Below are 21,237 nucleotides of genomic sequence, written 5' to 3'. Positions count from 1 at the left end.
TGTAGGGAGAAAACACTGATATAAAAACAATGAATGAGGGGAAGGGGATGTTACTATTTTTTCCCTATGTTCCATCTCTTTATAAAATCTATTCTGTTCTTCCTCCAGTGAGATGGTGGAGTTTGGTATTTAGGCATTGTTTAGAAAAATGCGTACTAATATAACTAAAGATGTTAACTATATAATTACAATTTAAATGTCAGAAATATATGCATTTTACTGTCTTATCCTTTTAGGAAGGATGTCCCTAAAAGTCCAGTGACATTCAGCTGTTGGAGATTTGAGACTTGGATCTTATCACTAGAAACGTAGTATTAAAATGCAACCTTAAAGCACTATTCACTTATGTGAGATTAAATAAGACTTTACAGTCAGCATATACGCAGACACATTGTGTCAGCTGGTAATGGGTAAAACCTGGTTCCAGTCTGGCTTATTCATGACCATCTGATATTAAATTAGGCTATTGATATAATATGCATCACAGAAACTTGGTGGAACAATGATAACCAATAGGACACTGTAATAGCCGGGTACAAAATATATACAAATGACAGAGTAGGTCATGCTGGTCGGAGACGACACTATATGTGAAAGAAAGCATAGAGTCAAGTATTGTAAAAATCTTAAATTAGTCAAACTGTATCATAGAATCTCCATGGATAGAAATTCCATGCTTGAATAAGAGCATAGCAGTAGGAATATACTACTGACCACTTGACCAGAGTGGGGATGGTGATTGTGAAATGCTCAGGGACATTACAAAAATAGAAAAATCAGTAGTAATGGGGGATTTCAACTATCCCCATATTGACTGGGTACATCACTTCAGGGGTGAGATGCAGAGATAAAATTTCTAGCCACTAGATAAAATTTCTAATGACTGCTTATTGGAACAGCTAGTCCTAGAACTCAGAAGGAGAGAGGAAATTCTTGATTTTAATCCTAAATGGAGCACAGGATCTGGTCCAAGAGGTGAATATAGCTGAACTGCTCAGTAATAGCGAACATAATGTGATAAAATTTAACTTTTTTGTAGGGGGTGAAATGTGAAAGAAACCCACCATAGTAGTATTTAATTCCCAAAGGGGGAACTACACAAAGATGAGGAGGCTAGTTAAATGGAAATTTGAAAGGAAACAATCAAGAGTGAAATGCCTGCAAGCTGCATGGAAACTTTTAAAAGAGGCTCAAGCAGTATGCATACCCAAAACCAAACAAAAAAAAAATAGTAAGAGAACCAGAAAAACGCCCCAGTGGGTAAACAGAGTAAAAGAAGCTGATTGAGGCTTTAAAAATTGAAAGTCAGATCTTAGTGAGGAAAATTGAAAGGAGCATAAACTCTGGCAAGTAGAGTATAAAAGTATACTTAGGCAGGCCAAAAAGAATTAGAAGAGCAACTAGCAAAAGACGCACAAACTAACGACAACAAAAATTGTAAGTACGTCAGAAGCAGGAAGTCTGCCATACAGTCAGGTTGGCAAGGCAAGGTCATTGTAGAAAAGCTAAATTAATTCTTTGCATTGGTCTTCACTGCAGAGGATGTGGGGGAAATTGCTACACCTGAGTCATTCTTTTTAGCTGACATCTAAGGAACTGTGCCAGATTGAGGTGTTGTAAAGGAGGTTTTGGAAAAGATTGATAAATTTAAATAGTAGTAAATCACCAGGACCAGATGGTATTCACCCAAGAGTCCTGAAGGAACTGAGATACAAAATTACAGAACTATTAACTGTGATATGTAACCTGTCTCTTAAATCCGCCTCTCTGTCAGATGACTGGAAGACAGCTAGTGGAAAGCCAACTTTTAAGGTTTCCAGAGGCAACTTTTCTGAGCTATAGTCCTAGTTTCTTTGACCAAGGTCTTCAATCTCATAGTCATCGCAGAAGAAGTATCCTTATCACACTGATATTTTTGAGCATTGTAGTGGTTGGGAGAAAGAAAGAAACATGCATACAACCAATAAGAATATTGTAGTCCAAAAATGCTTAGTAAAGGAGTTTGTACAACTTCTAAAGTTATTGTTCTCATACAGAAACAGCTCTGAGTAAGATTGCCTTATGAGTTATTTCAGCTCAAAATTTTCTAACCAAAACATTTTCATACTGAAAAATGCTGAAAGCCAATTTTTTTCAAGGGAAACTGTTTTCAGTTGTATCTGTCTATTTAATGGAAAATTTCAAAACTGATATTTTCATTTGAAAAACAACACTTTTGGAATTCTGCTTTTGTTCTCTACTTTTTTTCCTCTTGCCACAGAATGCAGTAGAAATTTTCTAGGTGTTTTTCCCTTTTTTCCGAGAGTGAATATGGCTGGGAAGTTTTTTCCCAAAAAACGTCCTCAGCTGTTGAGAAGTTACTGGCAGCAGGGGAAATTAATCTGCAGTTTTCCCACTCTAACTTCTCAAAAGTTGTCAACATTCTGGAAAGTTGGAGTGAAGAAAGAGAAATGAAAATGTAGGTGGGGAACTCTGGACATTGTCTTATTGCAGCTTACCAAAAATGAAAGCAAAAAGAGGCAGAACTCACTTTTTTTAAACACTTTTTCTTGCAAAAAACAAATTCATTGTGAATCCTGTAAAATGGAAATAACTTCCATTTTTTGAAAAATTGCTGCTTCATATTTTGACTAGCCTCCTAGTATTTTTCTTGAATATCCGATCTATTCATTCTTCAAAATGTAAGATTAATAAATTACTATAAAGTTCTAGTAAGAATAATCTTAACTTGCAGAAATTAAAATGCCTTTAAATGATAGGTTTTAGATACAAACACGCATTATTTTAAATAGAGTTTTGAATGTGGAGTTCAATTCAGAATACACTTATGTGCATCCAATGGAAAACTTAAACCTGAAGGCATGTTTTTCTTTCTAGGGAACAAAAGTAAATCACTAGCAATGGTAAGGGTAGCAAATTAACTTTAAAGCTAGAAACTAGAAAACCTGCTGCTGCTTTAGAAGAACTTTAGCTTCCTTGGTCTGTCATCTTTCAATCTGAATAAATACAGATGGATAGAGATGGTTTGTAGTCCTAATTTAGGCCGTGGTTCTGAAGAACTTTAGTTAGGCAGAGCCCTGAATCCACAGAGAGTCCTACTGACTTCAGTGGTCTTCCTGAGCAGAGCCTATTGCAGGAACAGGCCCTAAAATCAAACTTGATTTTGCACTGAACAGAATAATTTATACTTAAAGGTAATATTTAATCCTCTCTTGGCAAAAGCAGAATGGACAGTTTTTAAAATAAAGTTGGCTGGCAATTTCAGCTGAACATCAGTCAGTCTTTTAAAGGTGTTAAAAATATATGGAATTAGATTTAAAAGAGCAGTTTTATAAATGTTGAGTTTAAACAGTTAGTAATTATCCAGAGTATTAACCCTAAAAGTTAAATATAGGTTTGCCAAAAGCTAGGATACATTGAAAACATGCTAGCTTCAAATCTTGTTACTTAGTAACTTATCTTTACATAGATGAAGTTAAAGGAATAGTCATTGCCTACTGTTAAAGGAATAGTTTTATTGTTTACAATAGGTTGCTATTCAGTGTTCTGAGAATTCCATCATACAGTGGTGGCTGGATCTGTTCTAACAATTAGTCTAAATTAGTTTGAAATCTACTCCTCCTAACTAAGCAATTGTCAGATCAGAAGAATTAGATATTATTCTCCTGATCGTTCTTTCACTGCTAGTGTGTGGAAATTGCTAACTGTATTGATTTTGGAAGGAATTTCAGTTGCTGATTAAAAAAAATCCTTAAGTTCTTGAAGTCCACTACCCCTTTCTTGAAATGTAATTGACAATGTGTTATGGTTATCTAAATATCTTATATACTCTGCGGTGCTGTAAACCAAGGATGGTTGTCAATCCTTACATTCTATCAGGTATTCTGATGGACTGTATAATTAAACAATCTGTGGAATACTTAACAGGTTTTTAAAAATGATGCAGGCAATACAAGGACGCTTCCAGTGTCCCTAGACTTCAGGAAAATAAATACTCACATTCTAGATCAGGAAATATCAAAGAAGATAAATCAGTGGGAACACTTTATAATTACAAAGCTCTACTTTCTGGGTTCATGGTTTCTCAAAAGGTGTTCATATGTCTTCATAATTCTCATGGCAGTCCTAATGGATGGTGATAGCTATTTGCCATTTTCTTGATCATTCTCTGATCAGCGAAAGTTCAGAAGAGCAAGTCAAGTCTAAGAAGGCCCATTATTATTTTTTAGTTTCATAGATTCATAATTCCAAACAATGTTAAAAAAAGGTCAGTGATACGGCATCCGTTTTATTCACTCATTGGCCAAGAAGGCCGTGGCTTTTAGACCTAGATCTTTTACCAAAACCTCATTCTCCCACTTGTCTAATGAGAAATTTCCCAACCAAAAGCTTAAGCCTGCATCCTGTTCCCAAAGGATGTCCTCTATGACTGACTAAAACTAACAAATTATTGGAAAAAACTGAAAGCTCTTCTAGCTTCAAGGAAAATTGTATTAAAGTCACGTATGCCACAGTATGTATTATATTAAAATACCTGTGCAAGATAAAGCTCATTCTAAGATTTTACAGATCCTGGCGTTTCTTCAGGATAGTCTCTCTTAAGCAAACTCGAAGTACAAGCTTCAGCTTGATCAAGAGTGATAGGAGTAAGTGGGGCAGGTTTTCTTTTGTCAGCCCCATAGCATAAAATCTTGTAAAGCAGTTTCTCTAAACCCACATCTAGTCCCTATGCCCATGCTAAATCCTAAACTGTGTACAGCAAACCAAATATGCATAGTCGTTCTCAGTGCTTCTTGTCTTTTGAAGATGCTTACCAAATTGCCATCACTTTAATTACAGAAGAATTTCTAAATTTGGTGAGTTATGCACCAAACAGTTACAGTTTTCATAAGAAAAAGCAATCCGCTGAACCAATAAATTGTTAATACAAAAAAAAAATGGGGTGGAAGATGTATAATTTGAGACATAGCTCAAACTGAATGTAGGGGTGAGCACTTAGAATAGATTAGCAGCTAGAAAATATAAGACCTTATTTCTGTTTATATTCTGTTGAGGTGAAAAGTGCTTGGGTAGGCATAAACTAGTTTGCCAAAATGCTAAATCTCGGAATAATTCAAAGCAAGATGAAGTTCAGCTGTAAGGCACCAGTACTCTCTGCCAGATAACCACTAGACCCAAGAAGGTATAGGCTTCTTACAAAGAAACCGTGATGGCAACAACTTAATCCTGTGTTCATACTTCTCTGATGTACAAGTTACACCTCCAGTGCATTTGGCTGAAAACAGGAGTACGCTTTAGTGTCCCGCTTATCCTCGACCTTATAGTACAGAAATGTGTCTAAATTAGAGGTGCTTTTCCTTCCAGCATAATCACGTATTGTTGACTTCAGGATTATTGGACAAATATATGCTTAAATAAATGTATGTTTACCAGATTTCAGTTCTCTAAAATTGATTGATATCCATCAATTTTAAGTTTTTATACAGGATGGGATATTTCGTTTGTTGACAATTTGTGGCGTATCTTATCTTCATGCTCTAGGGGAAAATTTTGTTCATTTTAAATTCTTCCCTTTAAAAGTTGCTTTTAGCACAGGATTAGTAGGAAATTTACTGGCTGGCTTGGAAATTCTGGCTGGCTTTTCCAGATTACTTGAGTTTAGTGCCAAGGGTTGTAATTGACTTCTCTGGTGTTGGCATCATTCGTACAGTAAGATGGAAAATATCTCTGAGGCTTGTTGGATAGGAATATGCACAAGAAAATTAACTGAGGCAGAAATAGTACTTTTCCCTTGCCATTGGGCAGTTTACAAAGATTGTATTTTTTTTCTAGCGCTGCTGGAGTTAACATAACTTCATTTTCTTCACTCTTTGAATCATATTTTTGTCTGTACAACATCATCATTCTCTATCTTCAAGAATGTGAGCCCTGTGGGAATAACTTGTGAATTAGAAAAACTGCATTTTTAATCCAATCCAAAATGGCAGTTAGTTTAAACAAAAAAAACAAAAACTAGGGGTTTGCTGATGTTAAAATCTAGCTCAAATATGACTTCAAACAAGTTGAAGTTGCCCATATGCAACACAGAAAACAAGCTTTTCAGATGTCACTATATATATATATATATATAAAACTGAATGAATAACTAGGATTCCATCAATGTCAACTCTGATCTATTCTTTTCTTTTCTCCTAACAAAATTATTTCAGGAAGTTGTCACCAGCTTTCCATCAAGCACTACTATCTTTCTGTCGGATGTCAGCAGAGAGTCGTTTGGGATCAGAGGTATATTTCCCTTATCGTAAACAGAATACCCTTTTTTAATCTTCATTGACTGACTATCATTAACCAACCAATACCTCTAGCTTTTCACAAGACTTCATATACATATAAATTTCATAATAATCCTGTGCCCAAGTTAAGAAACAAGGCGTATGATTTGGTGAGATTTAAATAGATTCTAATTATGAGGTGTATTTATGTTCAATCACTAGTGATTATTTTTTATCATTCTTGGAATGTGTAGTCTCTGCTAAAATAATGTTTTAATAAATGAAAAAGTTTGCATTTCAGACTAACACAGCTGTTACTCTGAAACATTTCAGTTGCTGCTTCTCATAAAAATAATTGGATTTTAGGTGTCTCGGATTGCAGATAGTGAAAAAAGTGTGATGTTAATGCTGGGACGTTGCCTGCCACACATTGTTCCTAATGTGCTGCTTGCAAAACGAGAGGTGAGAATCCAAAAATGTTTTCTATTTATTATTTTCACCGTGTTGCCATTTTGTTCATTTTGAAGTTGTAGTGTTTTTATTTTTTTAAAGTCTGTTACTTGCAATCATATTCTTACTTTTGTGCATGCATCTCTGCTCCTAGAGAATGGTTTCACACCTCTGTCAGGTGAGTTCAGTAAAACTGCATGGTGTTTCATAATATTTCCTTTTATGCTTAAGACACCCATGAGCATTCTGCAAGGCTTAACTGTTACTGTAGGTCCATCTGTTTGTTACTAACTTTGATGTTTTATATTAGATAGGCCTATTATTAATGAGTATTCTTTTTGAAGCAGTTGGGATTCAAGTCTACTGATATTACAGTATGGGATTACTTTGTCTATCAAAAGATAGCAAGGATTAACGCAAGTTCATTTGGAATGTTAAATACTTTAACAGAATAAACATTTCAATTTATTATTCAACAATTTAACTTTATGTGGAAGAAATTACTGTTCAGTCTTTTTCAAGATTAAACTAATCTTCCATATACTTTGTTTAAATTTGTAATAATAATTTAAAATTAAATGAAGATATACGATTAATCTTGACTATAAATAGACTTGGGGTTCTACATATTCATGGATACTGTGGCAAACTCAAATAGAGTAAAGGAAGATAGACAACCCTGATGTGGATGTTTGCATTATGACTTCATTGTAAATGTTACACATAATCATAACTACAAAAAAATCAAGCAATAGATGGTCAGTTTGATTTTTTAATACTTGGAGGTAAGGTTTGGTCTTTTTTAAAATATGAGGGAGAATGTTCACTATTCCAATAATGACATTCAGTTTCAGTCCTTATCTATGGGACCTACAGTATGGTAGGTTTATAGTAATGCATTTGGCTTAAACCCATAAAAGGCTTTATCGAAAAATCCTTAAATCAAGAAATTTGTACTGATCCTTGAATGACATACGTTTCTGTAAATTGAGTGGTTTTCTGTGATTGATACAGTGCAATACCAACATGCATGGCATCTGAAAGTTTCAGAAAAATTATCCCAAGAAAATCTTTTTATTGAATATTCTGTATAATGATGCTTCTGTTAAAATACCATTGCAAAATCAGTCTTTGGAATGTGCCAGGATCAGTGCTTAATTTCTGATGTTTGCAGTTCTGCTTGGCAGGTACTCCAGCTTCTTTTCACAGCTTGTAGCATAAGCAGTGTAATGCGTTAATATTTTTCTGACCTGTTTAGCCTATTTCCTACCTACTTTATTCTTGCAAAATCTAAAGGAATAAATCATTAAATGTATTCTTGCATTAAGAAAAATCACTTCAGAGTGCTTCTGTTTCAACATGGTAGAAGACTTTACAAGAAAACTGTAACTATATTGCATGGAGAGTTTATGCTGTATATTTCATTAAAACTTTTGCTGTAATAGGTATTAAGACAATAGTTTCTTCAGCGCAGCATTCTCTGAGCTAGGATTGGAATCTAGAGGAAAGATTAATATAGATTATCAATAGTTTTATGAATATTAATATTATAGTAGTGGCCAGAGGCCCTAAATGGAATCAGGGTCCTGTTGTACTACACACTTTGCAAGCAAAGATAGATGTTGTCCCTGTCCAAAATAAAAATTGACCATTTAAAAAGGTTTAGAATAAAATTTATGAATGTTTGACAATGAGTTTGTTATAACCAAAACCATGTTTAAAGTATACAGTAATATTAATTTTGGCATTTTTAGTGTCTTATGCTTCCTGGTATCTACTGAAGGCCCAAAATATCAAATTGAAAATTAGTACTTTATTCTGTTTTGCAAAAATTGAGTTCTTGTTGGCTAATTTGGCAATGTTTAGGTACGTATTCAAGTTTAGCAAAACTTTAGAAGTCATTTCAAGGCATACCTTTAAGAAGCCCACTTAAATCTTTGTAGTAAAATGAGGTCTTGATTTTATTCCATCAGCTTGGGTTAGAAGTGCCTAAGGGTAGCAACAGTTGCTTGCTGGGCAATCACTTAGCAGTGACCTAATGGTTAAGATATGAAGTAATATTGATAGTTTCAGAAAATTATCTGTGCTGCTTTGGTGGCTATGATTTAGGCTCTTGTGGGAAGTAAGATAAAGAGGAAGGGGAAAATTAAGGGAGTCTTGAGCATTCTGGGTTGGTAGCTGACATCACCAAAATTTATGTTTTAAATCGTTTTTTAAAAGATGAGCTCAACTAGATAATAAAAACAGAAGTTTAACAACTGATAAAATACTTGAACGCCATTCAAATGAATGAAACTTTGCATTTTGATATTTTGCAAATTGCTATTCATATTTTTTTTTCAATTGCGGATTTCCAGATAAGTTTCAAATACAGGTAATTGCTTGAAAATACACTCGTCTTGCATTGCACTCAGACACAAAGTATTGTTAGCCAGATGCTGATTGGGCTGAGATGTAATGTTTAGGATGTCAAGATTTCATTCTGCAAGGACCTCTGAGCAGGTATAGGGCCTGCCACATGGCATTCCTTGCAGGAACTGGGCCTGAAATAATCTGTGTTTGGAGATATTTCTTGGATTGGCTTTATTAATTTTAATGAAACATTTAAGCTGGTTAGCAGCTGTGCAACTGCATTGATATTTGGCTAGCAGTAATACCACAAAAGGAGATTTCTTTGACTAAGTCATAACTAGGGAACAGCGATATCTCTCTAAACCCTTGAGTAAGAAAGTAATGCAGATTTAGTCAAAACTCAAAATTTTTTTCACCCTTTATAAGACATAAATATAAATAGTTCCCTGTGTTGAACTGTGGCACTGATCATGACATTGCTGTGTGTATGCTCTCCCATTGACTGCCGTGGGAGTTCTCTGAGCAGAGTGCAGACAGGAGAAAGCCCTCTGGCTGTAGCATCAGGATCTTACTGCTCTTAAACTTTTTAATGAAAAATGAATAAGCTGTACGTGAACCTTCATACCTTTAAATTAGCAGACTGCATTGTTTTATTAACTGTAGGTTAACTTCAAAGATTTTGGTGGTCTGTAAGTCTGTGTACATAAAATTTGTACAGAATTGAGGGAAAGGGATATAGCTCATTACCTTTCAAAGAAAACAGAAGACTCATCACTGACTTTTTTACCCTAATCTCTTAAAAACAAACATTTTTAATTCAAATTACCAAACCTCTATGCCCAACTTTTTGTAAATCATTCTCTTCAAACAAGGTTTCATGTAACCTACAGAGGGCAGCAAAAACAGTTATACAGACAGTGCAGTCAATGATTTATTGAATCTTCTCACATTTTCTCACAGCATGTTGCTGTCTTGTGTGAAGTTGATTTCTGAAGAATACAACTCTGGTGTTGCTAATTATTTTTTCTTTATGAAAATGGGGAAGAAATGCAATGCTAAGATCTTACACAACAACCAATGTAGAAGGGGTGCCAGTCTTGACAATCTGGGAAAATAACATAAAATATGCTGTATATTTTAAAAAGATTTGCATGAAGATGTAGAAACTGCTATTTACAGATGTGTTGAGACACTTTTTCATTCTCAGCCTTTTTTAGGCACTTAATTCCAAAAACAAACTCATATGGGCTGAGATCTTGTTGATATCTTTTTCAAGCTAATCTCTGTGTTTTGGAAGTCTGATTAAAATATTGGTATTGTTTTAAAACTTTCAAAATGTGGTATAAAAATCTAAGCATCTAAATAAGTGGCTAGATTTTCAGATACAATACACTAACCTGACAATCTGGCCACTTATTTTGATTCATAAATATAGCTGTGGGTGCCTAACTTTGGGTTCCCAAATCTGAAATTAAAATTTTGGAGTAGTTTAAATAACAGAAAATAGTCAAATGTGCCCAGATGCTGACTTAATTATATGTATCTGGAAATACATGTATTGATATTTATGTAACGTATTTGAGTTTGTTTCAGTATAGTATGTCAAACTCCCAACCTGTAGACTGGTTCTTCTCTGCTTAATGTACTTGCCTCCCTCATCCCCTAATATCACCCTGTAAATATGATCAAATATAACTGTCTTAGACCAAAATAGCTTTGAGAGGTCTGAAGCATCCCAGTTCATTTCAATGTCATGTTAACTCTGAAACTTGTTCCTTTAATGGGGTTATCTTTTCTTTTTGAAATGTATATATTCATAAATAAATCTGAGCAAAGTTGAATTTTGCTCATTAGTTACCACAGCTGTATGCATAAACGACACATAAAGGATATAAATAAGTGGTCATAAGTATCCTATATCAGTTTTTCCCCCCATTCACTCTTTAATTATGCAAACCTCCTAGTGGCATTCCTGACAGATTTCCTGTGGATTAGTGGATCGTGTTACCAGCCCACGAGCCATAATTAGGAATGTAATAATTTGACATACCTCCCCCCATGTTGAATGTGTGATTAAATGGTGTCATTCATCGAAAAACTAATACAAAGGTGTAGAGATAGAAATATATGTGAAACACTAGCATGGGATAGCAGTAGTGTCGCATACACTGCAATTGGTTATTACAATCAAGCAGGTTTTATTTCCTCTACCCCTTTTTTGGAGGAGTTTCAGCAAAAAAGTTGCATACAACATCATTTGAGAATGTAAAGATACATGAGTAGAGAAATCTAAAAAATATGGTTCCCATCCTATCCTGAGGTAAAAACACTGAAAACAAGGCACGTTAGTTTTACCATGAGGTAAACTACGCAAGGTCAATCACTGGTGGGACTATCGCATTGACCTCACCTAGTTTACTTTGTGATAAAACTAATGTGCCTTGACTTCACTGTGTTTTTTACTTTGGAATAGCTCATGTGCATAGGTTATCCTCTGGTAAAAACACACCTTTTCTCAGCATTGAAAACCAGGCCTCTGACATGTGATTTTACATTTCCATGTGCATTCATCATGTCACCTGTTTTGGGAGTTGGGCAGTGACAGTGTGCTCAGCAATCTAAAGGGAGAAGTGTCTCACTTCTGAAAACCACCTCTTCTGGTAGTGTTGACTGGCATCAATAAAAGTTTAATCCAGTCCTCTTTAGCCAGAGATAGTGCAGAAAGGAGGGATTTATCAGGGCTGAACAGGGGCATTGAGGACCCCAAGTATAGAGCAGATGAAGAAAGTAAGAAAAATCTTTGAAAATCACTATCTTCTCGCATTTTATCTTTTCAACATAAGTGGTATTTCTTCCTGAGGAAGGCAAAAAATTATTTTTAATAACACTGGAAGTCCCTCTCCTTGAATGCTAGGCACTATATATAGTCTCCATAGTGCTAAACAGCTTTCTCTAACGTTTTTTGTTGAAATTAGTAGCCTGGGAACTTGGCTTTGTGTGTTTCCTGCTTGGAAAATGTAACATTTTCTAAAACATTTATTGTGCCATTGTTGCAAATCAAAAATCTTAGATGCTTATGGTCTTTACTGAATAAATATCCATCCAAAACATAAGAGCTAGTAATAGAAAGAAGTTTCTGTCTGTAGGATAACCACTCCTGTACAACTGTTTTCTCCCTTCTCTTTTCTGATTGACTGGAGAAGAATCAGCCATTTTTCAAGACTTTGAGAAACTTCACTTGTCCTGTGCTATCCACATGCAGCAACTATTTAACTCCTCACATCCCCCACAGGAAATCACCTCTTAGCTCCACTTATACCCTCCCACTCGTCTCCCTTCATTAATTATATGGGAAAACACGATAGGACACCACTACTCAAGAAGATTTCTCACTGTTTCTCCACTCCCCTTAATAGAAGGAAGTATAGAAGCACTGATTCAACGATGCAGAGAACGCTCGATTCTCCCATAGTATGCACGAAAGAATGTGACCAATGGACAAGGAAACACAACTAATTCCATCTGCTATAATAACCAGCTTTCTGCAAGGTAAAGAATTAGCCTTGTATCTGCCCCATGTCAATGGTTTTAGGTTCCTCATCAGTCTTCCATACAAGAGAAAGTTAATATCTAGGTGTATATTAATCTAGGTTTTATCCTGTGATACCCATTGAGTTTATAAATGATCATTTTTATCAAATTTTTCAGTTAATTTAAAAAAAAAATTTTTTTTAAAGGAAGCTTTAGACAGAGATTTTTCTCCAGGTACTTTAGATCAGCCAGATGAGTGGAAACTCCACAGATCTTCATCTATCCAAAAGACCATCATAACAGTAAAAGATCCAGTATGCTAAAAACCCTATTCCTCCTTTCTCAATAGTTTTTAAATAAAACTAAATATTCTTCTACACAGATCAAGGAAAGCTGAAGAATTAATGGGCAGAATATCAAGATAACATTGGCATATGGCAGACTGCAGGAAAATGAGATCAGAATATTTTTTTAAATATATAAAGGTCTTTCCAATACACAGTACCCATTGTAGGGAAATTGTATCCTACATACTACAAAATCTGATCAAATTTTATTGTCTTGAAGAGATCTCAAATTTCTGTATAGTGGTAGATACGCTGGAGGGTAGGCATAGGACAACAGAGGGACCTAGACAAATTAAAGGATTGGGCCAAAAGAAATCTGATGAGGTTCAACAAGGACAAGTGCAGAGTAGGGGGTTCCTATTTTTAAGAAAGGGAAAAAAAGTGATCCAAGTAATTATAGGCCTGTTAGTTTGACATCTGTAGTATGCAAGGTCTTGGAAAAAATTTTGAAGGAGAAGGTAGTTAAGGACATTGAAGTCAATGGTAAATGGGACAAAATACAACATGGTTTTACAAAAGGTAGATCGTGCCAAACCAACCTGATCTCCTTCTTTGAGAAAGTAACAGATTTTTTAGATAAAGGAAACGCAGTGGATCTAATTTACTTAGATTTTAGTAAGGCGTTTGATACGGTGCCACATGGGGAATTATTAGTTAAATTGGATAAGATGGGCATCAATAGGAATATTGAAAGGTGGATAGGGAATTGGTTAAAGGGGAGACTACAACGGGTCCTACTGAAAGGTGAACTGTCAAGTTGGAGGGAGGTTACCAGTGGAGTTCCTCAGGGATCGGTTTTGGGACCAATCTTATTTAATCTTTTTATTACTGACCTGGGAACAAAAAGTGGGAGTGTGCTACTAAAGTTTGCAGATGATACAAAGCTGGGAGGTATTGCTAATTTAGAGAAGGACAGGGATACCCTACAGGAGGATCTGGATGACCTTGTAAACTGGAGTAATAGGAATAGGATGAAATTTAATAGTGAGAAGTGTAAGGTCATGCATTTAGGGATTAATAACAAGAATTTTAGTTATAAGCTAGGGACGCATCAACTAGAAGTAACAGAGGAGGAAAAGGACCTTGGAGTATTGGTTGATCATAGGATGACTATGAGCTGCCAATGTGATATGGCTGTGAAAAAAGCTAATGTCGTCTTGGGATGCATCAGGAGAGGTATTTCCAGTAGGGATAAGGAGGTTTTAGTACCGTTATATAAGGCACTGGTGAGACCTCACCTGGAGTACTGTGTGCAGTTCTGGTCTCCCATGTTTAAGAAGGATGAATTCAAACTGGAACAGGTACAGAGAAGGGCTACTAGGATGATCCGAGGAATGGAAAACTTGTCTTATGAAAGGAGACTCAGGGAGCTTGGCTTGTTTAGCCTAACTAAAAGAAGGCTGAGGGGAGATATGATTGCTCTCTATAAATATATCAGAGGGATAAATACCAGAGAGGGAGAGGAATTATTTAAACTCAGTACCAATGTGGACACAAGAACAAATGGATATAAACTGGCCACTAGGAAATTTAGATTAGAAATTAGACGAAGGTTTCTAACCATCAGAGGAGTGAAGTTTTGGAATAGCCTTCCGAGGGAAGTAGTGGGGGCAAAAGATCTATCTTGCTTTAAGATTAAACTCGATAAGTTTATGGAGGAGATGGTATGATGGGATAACATGGTTTTGGTAATTAAATATTCATGGTAAATAGGCCCAATGGCCTGTGATGGGTTTTAGATGGGGTAAGATCCAAGTTACCTGGGAAAGAATTTTCTGGGAAAGAATTTTCTGTAGTATCTGGCTGATGAATCTTGCCCATATGCTCAGGGTTTAGCTGATCGCCATATTTGGGGTCGGGAAGGAATTTTCCTCCAGGGCAGATTGGAAGAGGCCCTGGAGGTTTTTCGCCTTCCTCTGTAGCATGGGGCATGGGTCACTTGCTGGAGGATTCTCTGCTCCTTGAGGTCTTTAAACTACAATTTGAGGACTTCAATAGCACAGATATAGGTGTGAGGTTTTTTTTGTAGGAGTGGTGGGTGAAATTCTGTGGCCTGCGTTGTGCAGGAGGTCAGACTAGATGATCATAATGGTCCCTTCTGACCTAAATATCTATGAATCTAGGACAGAAGAATCCCATGCACTGCTACAGACTAGGGACCGAGTAGCTAGGCAGCAGTTCTGCAGAACAGGACTTAGGGGTTACAGTGGACGAGAAGCTGGATATGAGTCAACAGTGTGCCCTTGTTGCCAAGAAGGCTAACAGCATTTTGGGCTGTATAAATAGGAACATTGCCAGCAGATCGAGGGACGTGATCATTCCCCTCTCTTCAGCATTGGTGAGGCCTCATCTGGAGTACTGTGTCTAGTTTTGGGCCCCACACTCAAGAGGATGTGGAAAAATTGGAAAGAATACAGTGGAGGGCAACAAAAATTATTAGTGGGCTGGAGCACATGACTTATGAGGAGAAGCTGAGGGGACTGGGATTATTTAGTCTGCAGAAGAGAAGAATGAGGGGGGATTTGATAGCTGTTTCCAGCTATCTGAAAGGGGGTTCCAAAGAGGATGAATCTAGACTGTTCTCAGTGGTAGCAGATGACAGAACAAGGAGTAATGGTCTCAAGTTGCAGTGGGGGAGGTTTAGGTTGGATATTAGGAAAAACATTTTTCACTAGGAGGGTGGTGAAGCACTGGAATGGATTACTTAGGGAGCTGGTGGAATCTCCTTCCTTAGAAGTTTAAGGTCAGGCTTGACAAAGCCCTGGCTGGGATGATTTAGTTGGGGATTGGTCCTGCTTTGAGCAGGGGTTGGACTAGATGACATCCTGAGGTCCCTTCCAACCCTGGTATTCTATGATTTTACGAGCTAACACTTTTTGAAGAAGGGGGAATATGACAGCCATCATGGTAAAATCTGTTCTTTTTTTTGTAATACAATTTTGGAATCCACTGCATCAAGAAATCAGATGCTTATTTTTCCTTTGTGCAGTACAAAACAAAAATATACAACAAACCCTTTAAAAAAAAAAGAAGACTATCAGATTTTTAAATGTGGCAAAATCCCAGAGTCTTTCGGATATAAAATAAAATCTAGCATTCAGAGTTCTAGAAGGGAATAAATCTTTGAAGGAAGAAAGTTACAAAGGGTATAGCACAGCAGCTAATTAAATAAAAGGTAACTTTAACAAAGTGCACACATTTCTGTCTTGGGCTATAAAAAGTACCTGGTCACATCATTATCTGACACATATAGTAAAGGAAATAACAAAACTGGCCAAACCTGCACATTATATACCCCCACTCTCCTTTGGATTTTGCAAGAGTAGATGAGACACTCCCATGTCCCCTCCAGTCTGTAATGAATAAGAACCTGTTTTACTTATGGTTTTCCAAGCTGTACCTCATTTGGGATAAATTTTACCTGTAGTTACCTCAGTGATGTGTATTTAATGTATATATGTGTCTCATTGAAATCCTCAGGTGAAAAGCTGCATAAGTGCAAAACATTTTTATTAAATCTGCCTCAAAAATCAAACTGCAAAGATAGCTCTTCCATTGGCAGGAACTGGCCAACTTGTACAACGCTCATAATTTTATAATAAAATCTACTATCAATAGAGAAACTGAAAAATCAAGAAAAGTGAGCTTGTATCATTGAAATGTTATCCTTCCCATCATATCTCTAGTCCGTCAATATCATTTACTGAATTAGAAAAAGTTCCCATTCAAAAAGTCTGATTCAAGCAGAAACTCAAGTCTCCATGCAAAGTTACTAGAGCAGCAGTGTCTTCCAATTTCTGTTCTTTATTCTAGCTTGCTCTTCATTGCTTGTTAATCTAAAAACTGCTAAATGAGCACACCAAAGGGGGAAAACGAATTACTTGCATGTTGCGAGCCCTTTTCATTTTTAATGATGTTATCTCAGCAGACCCTTCTTTCTCTGTCTACCCTACCATGAAGTTTCTCTCCCTAACCTTCATTTTGAATTAGGTGGTAGTTGTGCTGTTATCAAGTGGGGGCCTAAGATGACTGAGGTCAAGGAAAGGGATTTCCAGTCCATATTTTTAAAAATTGTTTCCTCTGAGAATGAATATCATCAGATTTTGAGGGAGGGGGGGAAGGCTGTTTACAGTAGTAGGAACCTCTTTCCTCAAAATCTGATGATATTCATTCTCAGAGGAAACATTCTCAAACAGAAGTTTGTTTCTGTGGGAATTTTATTGCTCTGGGAAGAGAATTCAATTTCACATTTTTCCTTTTTATTGAAAAATCCCCTTTTTAAAAGCATACCGTACTTCATATAAATACCATAGGGGCCTGTTTGTGCAAATTCTTGCACCACGTATTGCTTTGACACTTTGATTCAAATGTACAATCAAAATTGTGTGAATGGGACACTCTTTTTCTCTTTAAATCCATGTTGACACAATTAGCCTCTCAGAATGAGCTTTGTGTAAGCTTTAAAACTTTTTAACCAACATATTTTGTTCAATTGATTAAAAGTTCCTGCAGATAATGTAAATTAAACTTTAATCATCACTGTCCTAGAATTATCAATAGAGGTGAGCTGCAAATATTAATACTAATAATCTTGGTAGGGTTTTAAATTTTATGTGCTGAATTCTTGAAATCATGAAAAGGAGGCATTTAGCACATAATTTTCTTAGGTTTTTTAACATTTTCAGGTCACTTTATAAGAGAGAGACTTCAATTAAAATGTCTTCTGTTTCTGTTTTGCTGTTGTGTGGCTAGATATATCATTTCACTTTCTTCTGCCATTAATGACTATTTGCCCAAAGCATTTTTACTTTGTTTGGTTTTTCCTCCACCCACAATTTTTTTTAGGAATTGATTCCACTCATACTGTGTACAGCCTGCCTCCATCCTGAACCCAAAGAGAGAGATCAGCTCCTACACATACTGTTCAATTTGATCAAACGACCAGATGATGAACAAAGGTGTGTGTGTTGGGCCGGGCCATGGGGTACTTTTTCTTATGACAGAGAAGCAGGTTTAATGGAAACTGGATGCTCTTACACGGCTATTGGTTGATTTTCATTCAGTTCACATTGTATTAACAAACTAATGTGGACTTTGGGACTTTCCATTTCTATGATTTGCACTTCCATGTGTAATTTATAGTTACTGAAATGTAAGAATACACTCTGCAAACTTCAGTATAATATTTCAGTTCCTTTAAGAAAAAAGGTGAACTGAAATGTTTTTTTAAATAAGCTTAAGATCATAAATCTAATACTTGTGTAGATATATTGATATGCCAGTCTTTTAAAACTAGTTCCCTCATCACTCACCTGTCAAGACCCCTAGGTCCTTAGTTTCTCTCCAATATGTAATTACTTTACTGACACCTAAAGTAATGTTAGGAAAGCAGTTCCTGCTCTTCAGGGATCAGTGATGTCAGCTGTTGCAAGAAAATTGCAGAAAACTTAGGGTCTAAAGTCTGGTTTTGGCAGGTAAGACTTTTTCACTTAATGTTGAAACTGTTTGTAGTTTTTAGCTTTACATATGTGTTGTATTAATGATTTAGGATCTCTTAATGTAAGTTTAAAAAAAAAAAAACCTTTAGTTCTCCATTAAGCAGTACTCGGGAAGTATTGCTTTGTGTTCCCTTTTACTCTCTCTTGTTAAGATTATCCTTAAGGTTGAAAGACAGTACTCTGGCTGGTATGTTTCCTTCTTTAATAATGGAAAGATTTTTTCATAACCATTTGTCTGGAACATTTCTCTTCCCTTTTTTTTTTTCTTTTCATTAAGAAGACCTACTCTAAAGCATTTTGAACTGTCATTGCTTTGTGCTGTCTTCTCCTGAGTCAAGTATAAAGAATTTATTTTCTATGTGTTTACTTAAATATTTTCTCTGCCATCACAACATTCTCATGTAACAAAGGAGTTTTAGCTGTATCAGTTGTTCACATGATATATATTAGTGTCTACGAGCAGTTGATAGTGAGATGCTTCTCTGTCCACAAAACCTGGAAATTGCTACCTACGTCATAGGGTCTCAGAAAGCTTGTATGTAAAGGGTGAGTCCTTGTTCCTTTTCAGGATCTTCAGGCTTGTGAATTTCACCTCCAAAATATACAGTGCTCTCAAAAAAGTTTTGGATGTCCCAATACAATTTGTGTTGCTAACATTATTCTGTACTTTTTTAATATATAGAACTGCACAAATTTGTTGTAAGATTTTAGTCATTTGTGATCCAAATATTGCAGTTTTATCAAGCTGAGTTTCTGGGAGCCTCTTTACAGCTGTAACTAGACATCTGATTTCCAGCTAATAAAAGTGAAGTGAACCAACAATATTTTGCTTAAACTTTCACATTCAGCCCTTTACTATAAAATATGGGATGATATCTGAAAATTTCAGGTGTCAATTTTCGAGCAGAAAATATCAGAAAAAATATTTCTGCAATACCATCCAACAAAGTTCATATCTTAAAAGTAAAGTTAGTAAACATTCTAATACTCCTCTGATTAGCTGATCTCTGTGTTCAAACTTCAGTTGTCTAGTTAAATCCCAAATTTTACATCCCTAGAATCCTAACAAATGTATGAACCTAAATCAAAATAAGATTCTGAGTACAAGCAGGAAAGTGTTTCTTCTTCAACACTGACTGCACAGTCAACATTTTACCTAAATTTTGTTTATATTATGTCTTAACGGTGTACAACCACTTGTCAGGAGGATCATGCAAGTGGAAATAGTCAAAACCATTCAGACATAATGATTTGAAATGGTGGTGTCAGTCTGCTCTGTTAGATATAGTGTTCATATGCTACTCAAGATCAACCACTGTGTAGAGACCTACAGTATACAATATCTCAGATGGGTAATGGATGGACTTTCATAAGTGCCTTGGAGGGTCGGGGGATTGGTGTATCAGTTCAGCAGGTTTAGTTCTATTTTTTTCTTTACATAAAAACATAAGGTGAAATGTGACATAGACATGCTATAGTGTGATCCCATTTGTAATTGAACTATTAATAGCTAGTTGAACATTGGTGAATTATACTTATTACATACTAACTATATAGTGTAATAGACAGAGGATTTAATTACATATGCTTGACTGTGTACACACTATCCATGGGTAATAATCACATTAGCCCATAAGCATGTTGCCACCAATTTGTATGTATTCATCATATGTACAAACATGAAAGAGCTTGTTTTAGTTTATTATTAAGAGCAGTGAGGCTATATATACAAGAGTGTATAGGTTTTACCAAATATTTTAATAAATATTTGTATGGAAACTATTTCAGACTTCCATTTCTTGACAATTTTAAAGTTGTTTTTGGGTGCCTTTCATATTAATTTCAAAGACAGTTTCAGGAAACTCCGAAAAGTGTTCATATTTCCATGTTCCCTTTTGAAGTGTGCATTAAAACTCAGTTTCCAACCTCATAAGAGACTTTTGGATCCTGAGCTAACTTGGTTGCAAGGTTAGGAGGGCACAGAATTGTTTTCAGGTCAACAGTTGAGTTAAAAACATCAAATAACCCTTCCTAGTATTGACACAATTCCAGCACAAAGACATGCTGTATTCAAGTTCTGTCACAACTGCATAATCGGATACTGCAGTGAAACTTTTCATCAGTATACTTTCTTTTTATGTTGAGGTGCAGCTGTGCTGTCCAAGCTGAAAAAAGAACCAACTGCAGACACTTGCAAGCTACCTTACTATTTTGTCATATCTCACAATTTTAAGATTCTTTGGGGAAGATCACTACTGCATCTCTCCTAGAGATGAGTTTTGACTAGCTTGATTCTTATTTAATAATTCCCTTTTCTTTTATCCCCTTCCTTAACTTTAAAGGTCTGTTGTTTGTAGTAGAGACTAAAGAAGAAAACCAGTTCACTCTGACAATAGGTTTTTCCCACCATTCCTTACACCTTCCTTAATACGTAACATTCCCTTTGTGAAATCATTCTGATGTGGGTGTATCCCTCCTTTTCAGAGGACTGGGTGATGGATTAGTGTGTAGGTGAGAAATAACCAGCAGAAGCCCTGCCTTTCAACCTTAAGGACATATTGTGAACTGCATTAAGAATGTGTAGGCATGACAATAATTAACATCATAAATTGATGTATTCTTGATTTGTTTCAGTAAATGTGTAAATTCACAAGTAGATTGGTAAACTTACTGGAGGGATGGTATTATATTCATTCTATGCTAAGGTGTTAAAATGTACACATTTATTTTGGCTGCTGACATGGCTAGTAGAACGTAACATTCTATTAAGAGCAGCTATGAATGTAA

At 35.8% G+C, this 21,237-nt stretch overlaps 1 protein-coding gene across 8 annotated transcripts in view; it reads left to right on the top strand.

Annotated features, from left to right (window-relative positions):
• RELCH (RAB11 binding and LisH domain, coiled-coil and HEAT repeat containing) overlaps positions 1-21,237 on the top strand; it is a 126,375-nt gene that overhangs the window by 40,800 nt on the left and 64,338 nt on the right. For 5 of the 8 annotated variants that reach the window (XR_013345224.1, XM_077810750.1, XM_077810751.1 and 2 more), the window contains 4 exons: positions 6,210-6,285; positions 6,639-6,734; positions 6,877-6,900; positions 17,798-17,910. Coding sequence is in view for 7 of the 8 variants with exons in the window: in XM_077810750.1 (XP_077666876.1) it covers positions 6,210-6,285; positions 6,639-6,734; positions 6,877-6,900; positions 17,798-17,910 (309 nt within the window). In the remaining variant the exon portion in view is untranslated. The remainder of the gene's footprint in view (positions 1-6,209; positions 6,286-6,638; positions 6,735-6,876; positions 6,901-17,797; positions 17,911-21,237) is intronic. The other 3 variants (XM_077810752.1, XM_077810748.1, XM_077810749.1) reach the window with 1 other exon arrangement.

Source organism: Eretmochelys imbricata, chromosome 2, assembly GCF_965152235.1.
Source record: "Eretmochelys imbricata isolate rEreImb1 chromosome 2, rEreImb1.hap1, whole genome shotgun sequence".
NCBI lineage: Eukaryota > Metazoa > Chordata > Testudines > Cheloniidae > Eretmochelys > Eretmochelys imbricata.
The sequence above is the reverse complement of the archived record's forward strand: the minus strand, read 5'-3'. Positions and strand labels throughout refer to the sequence as shown.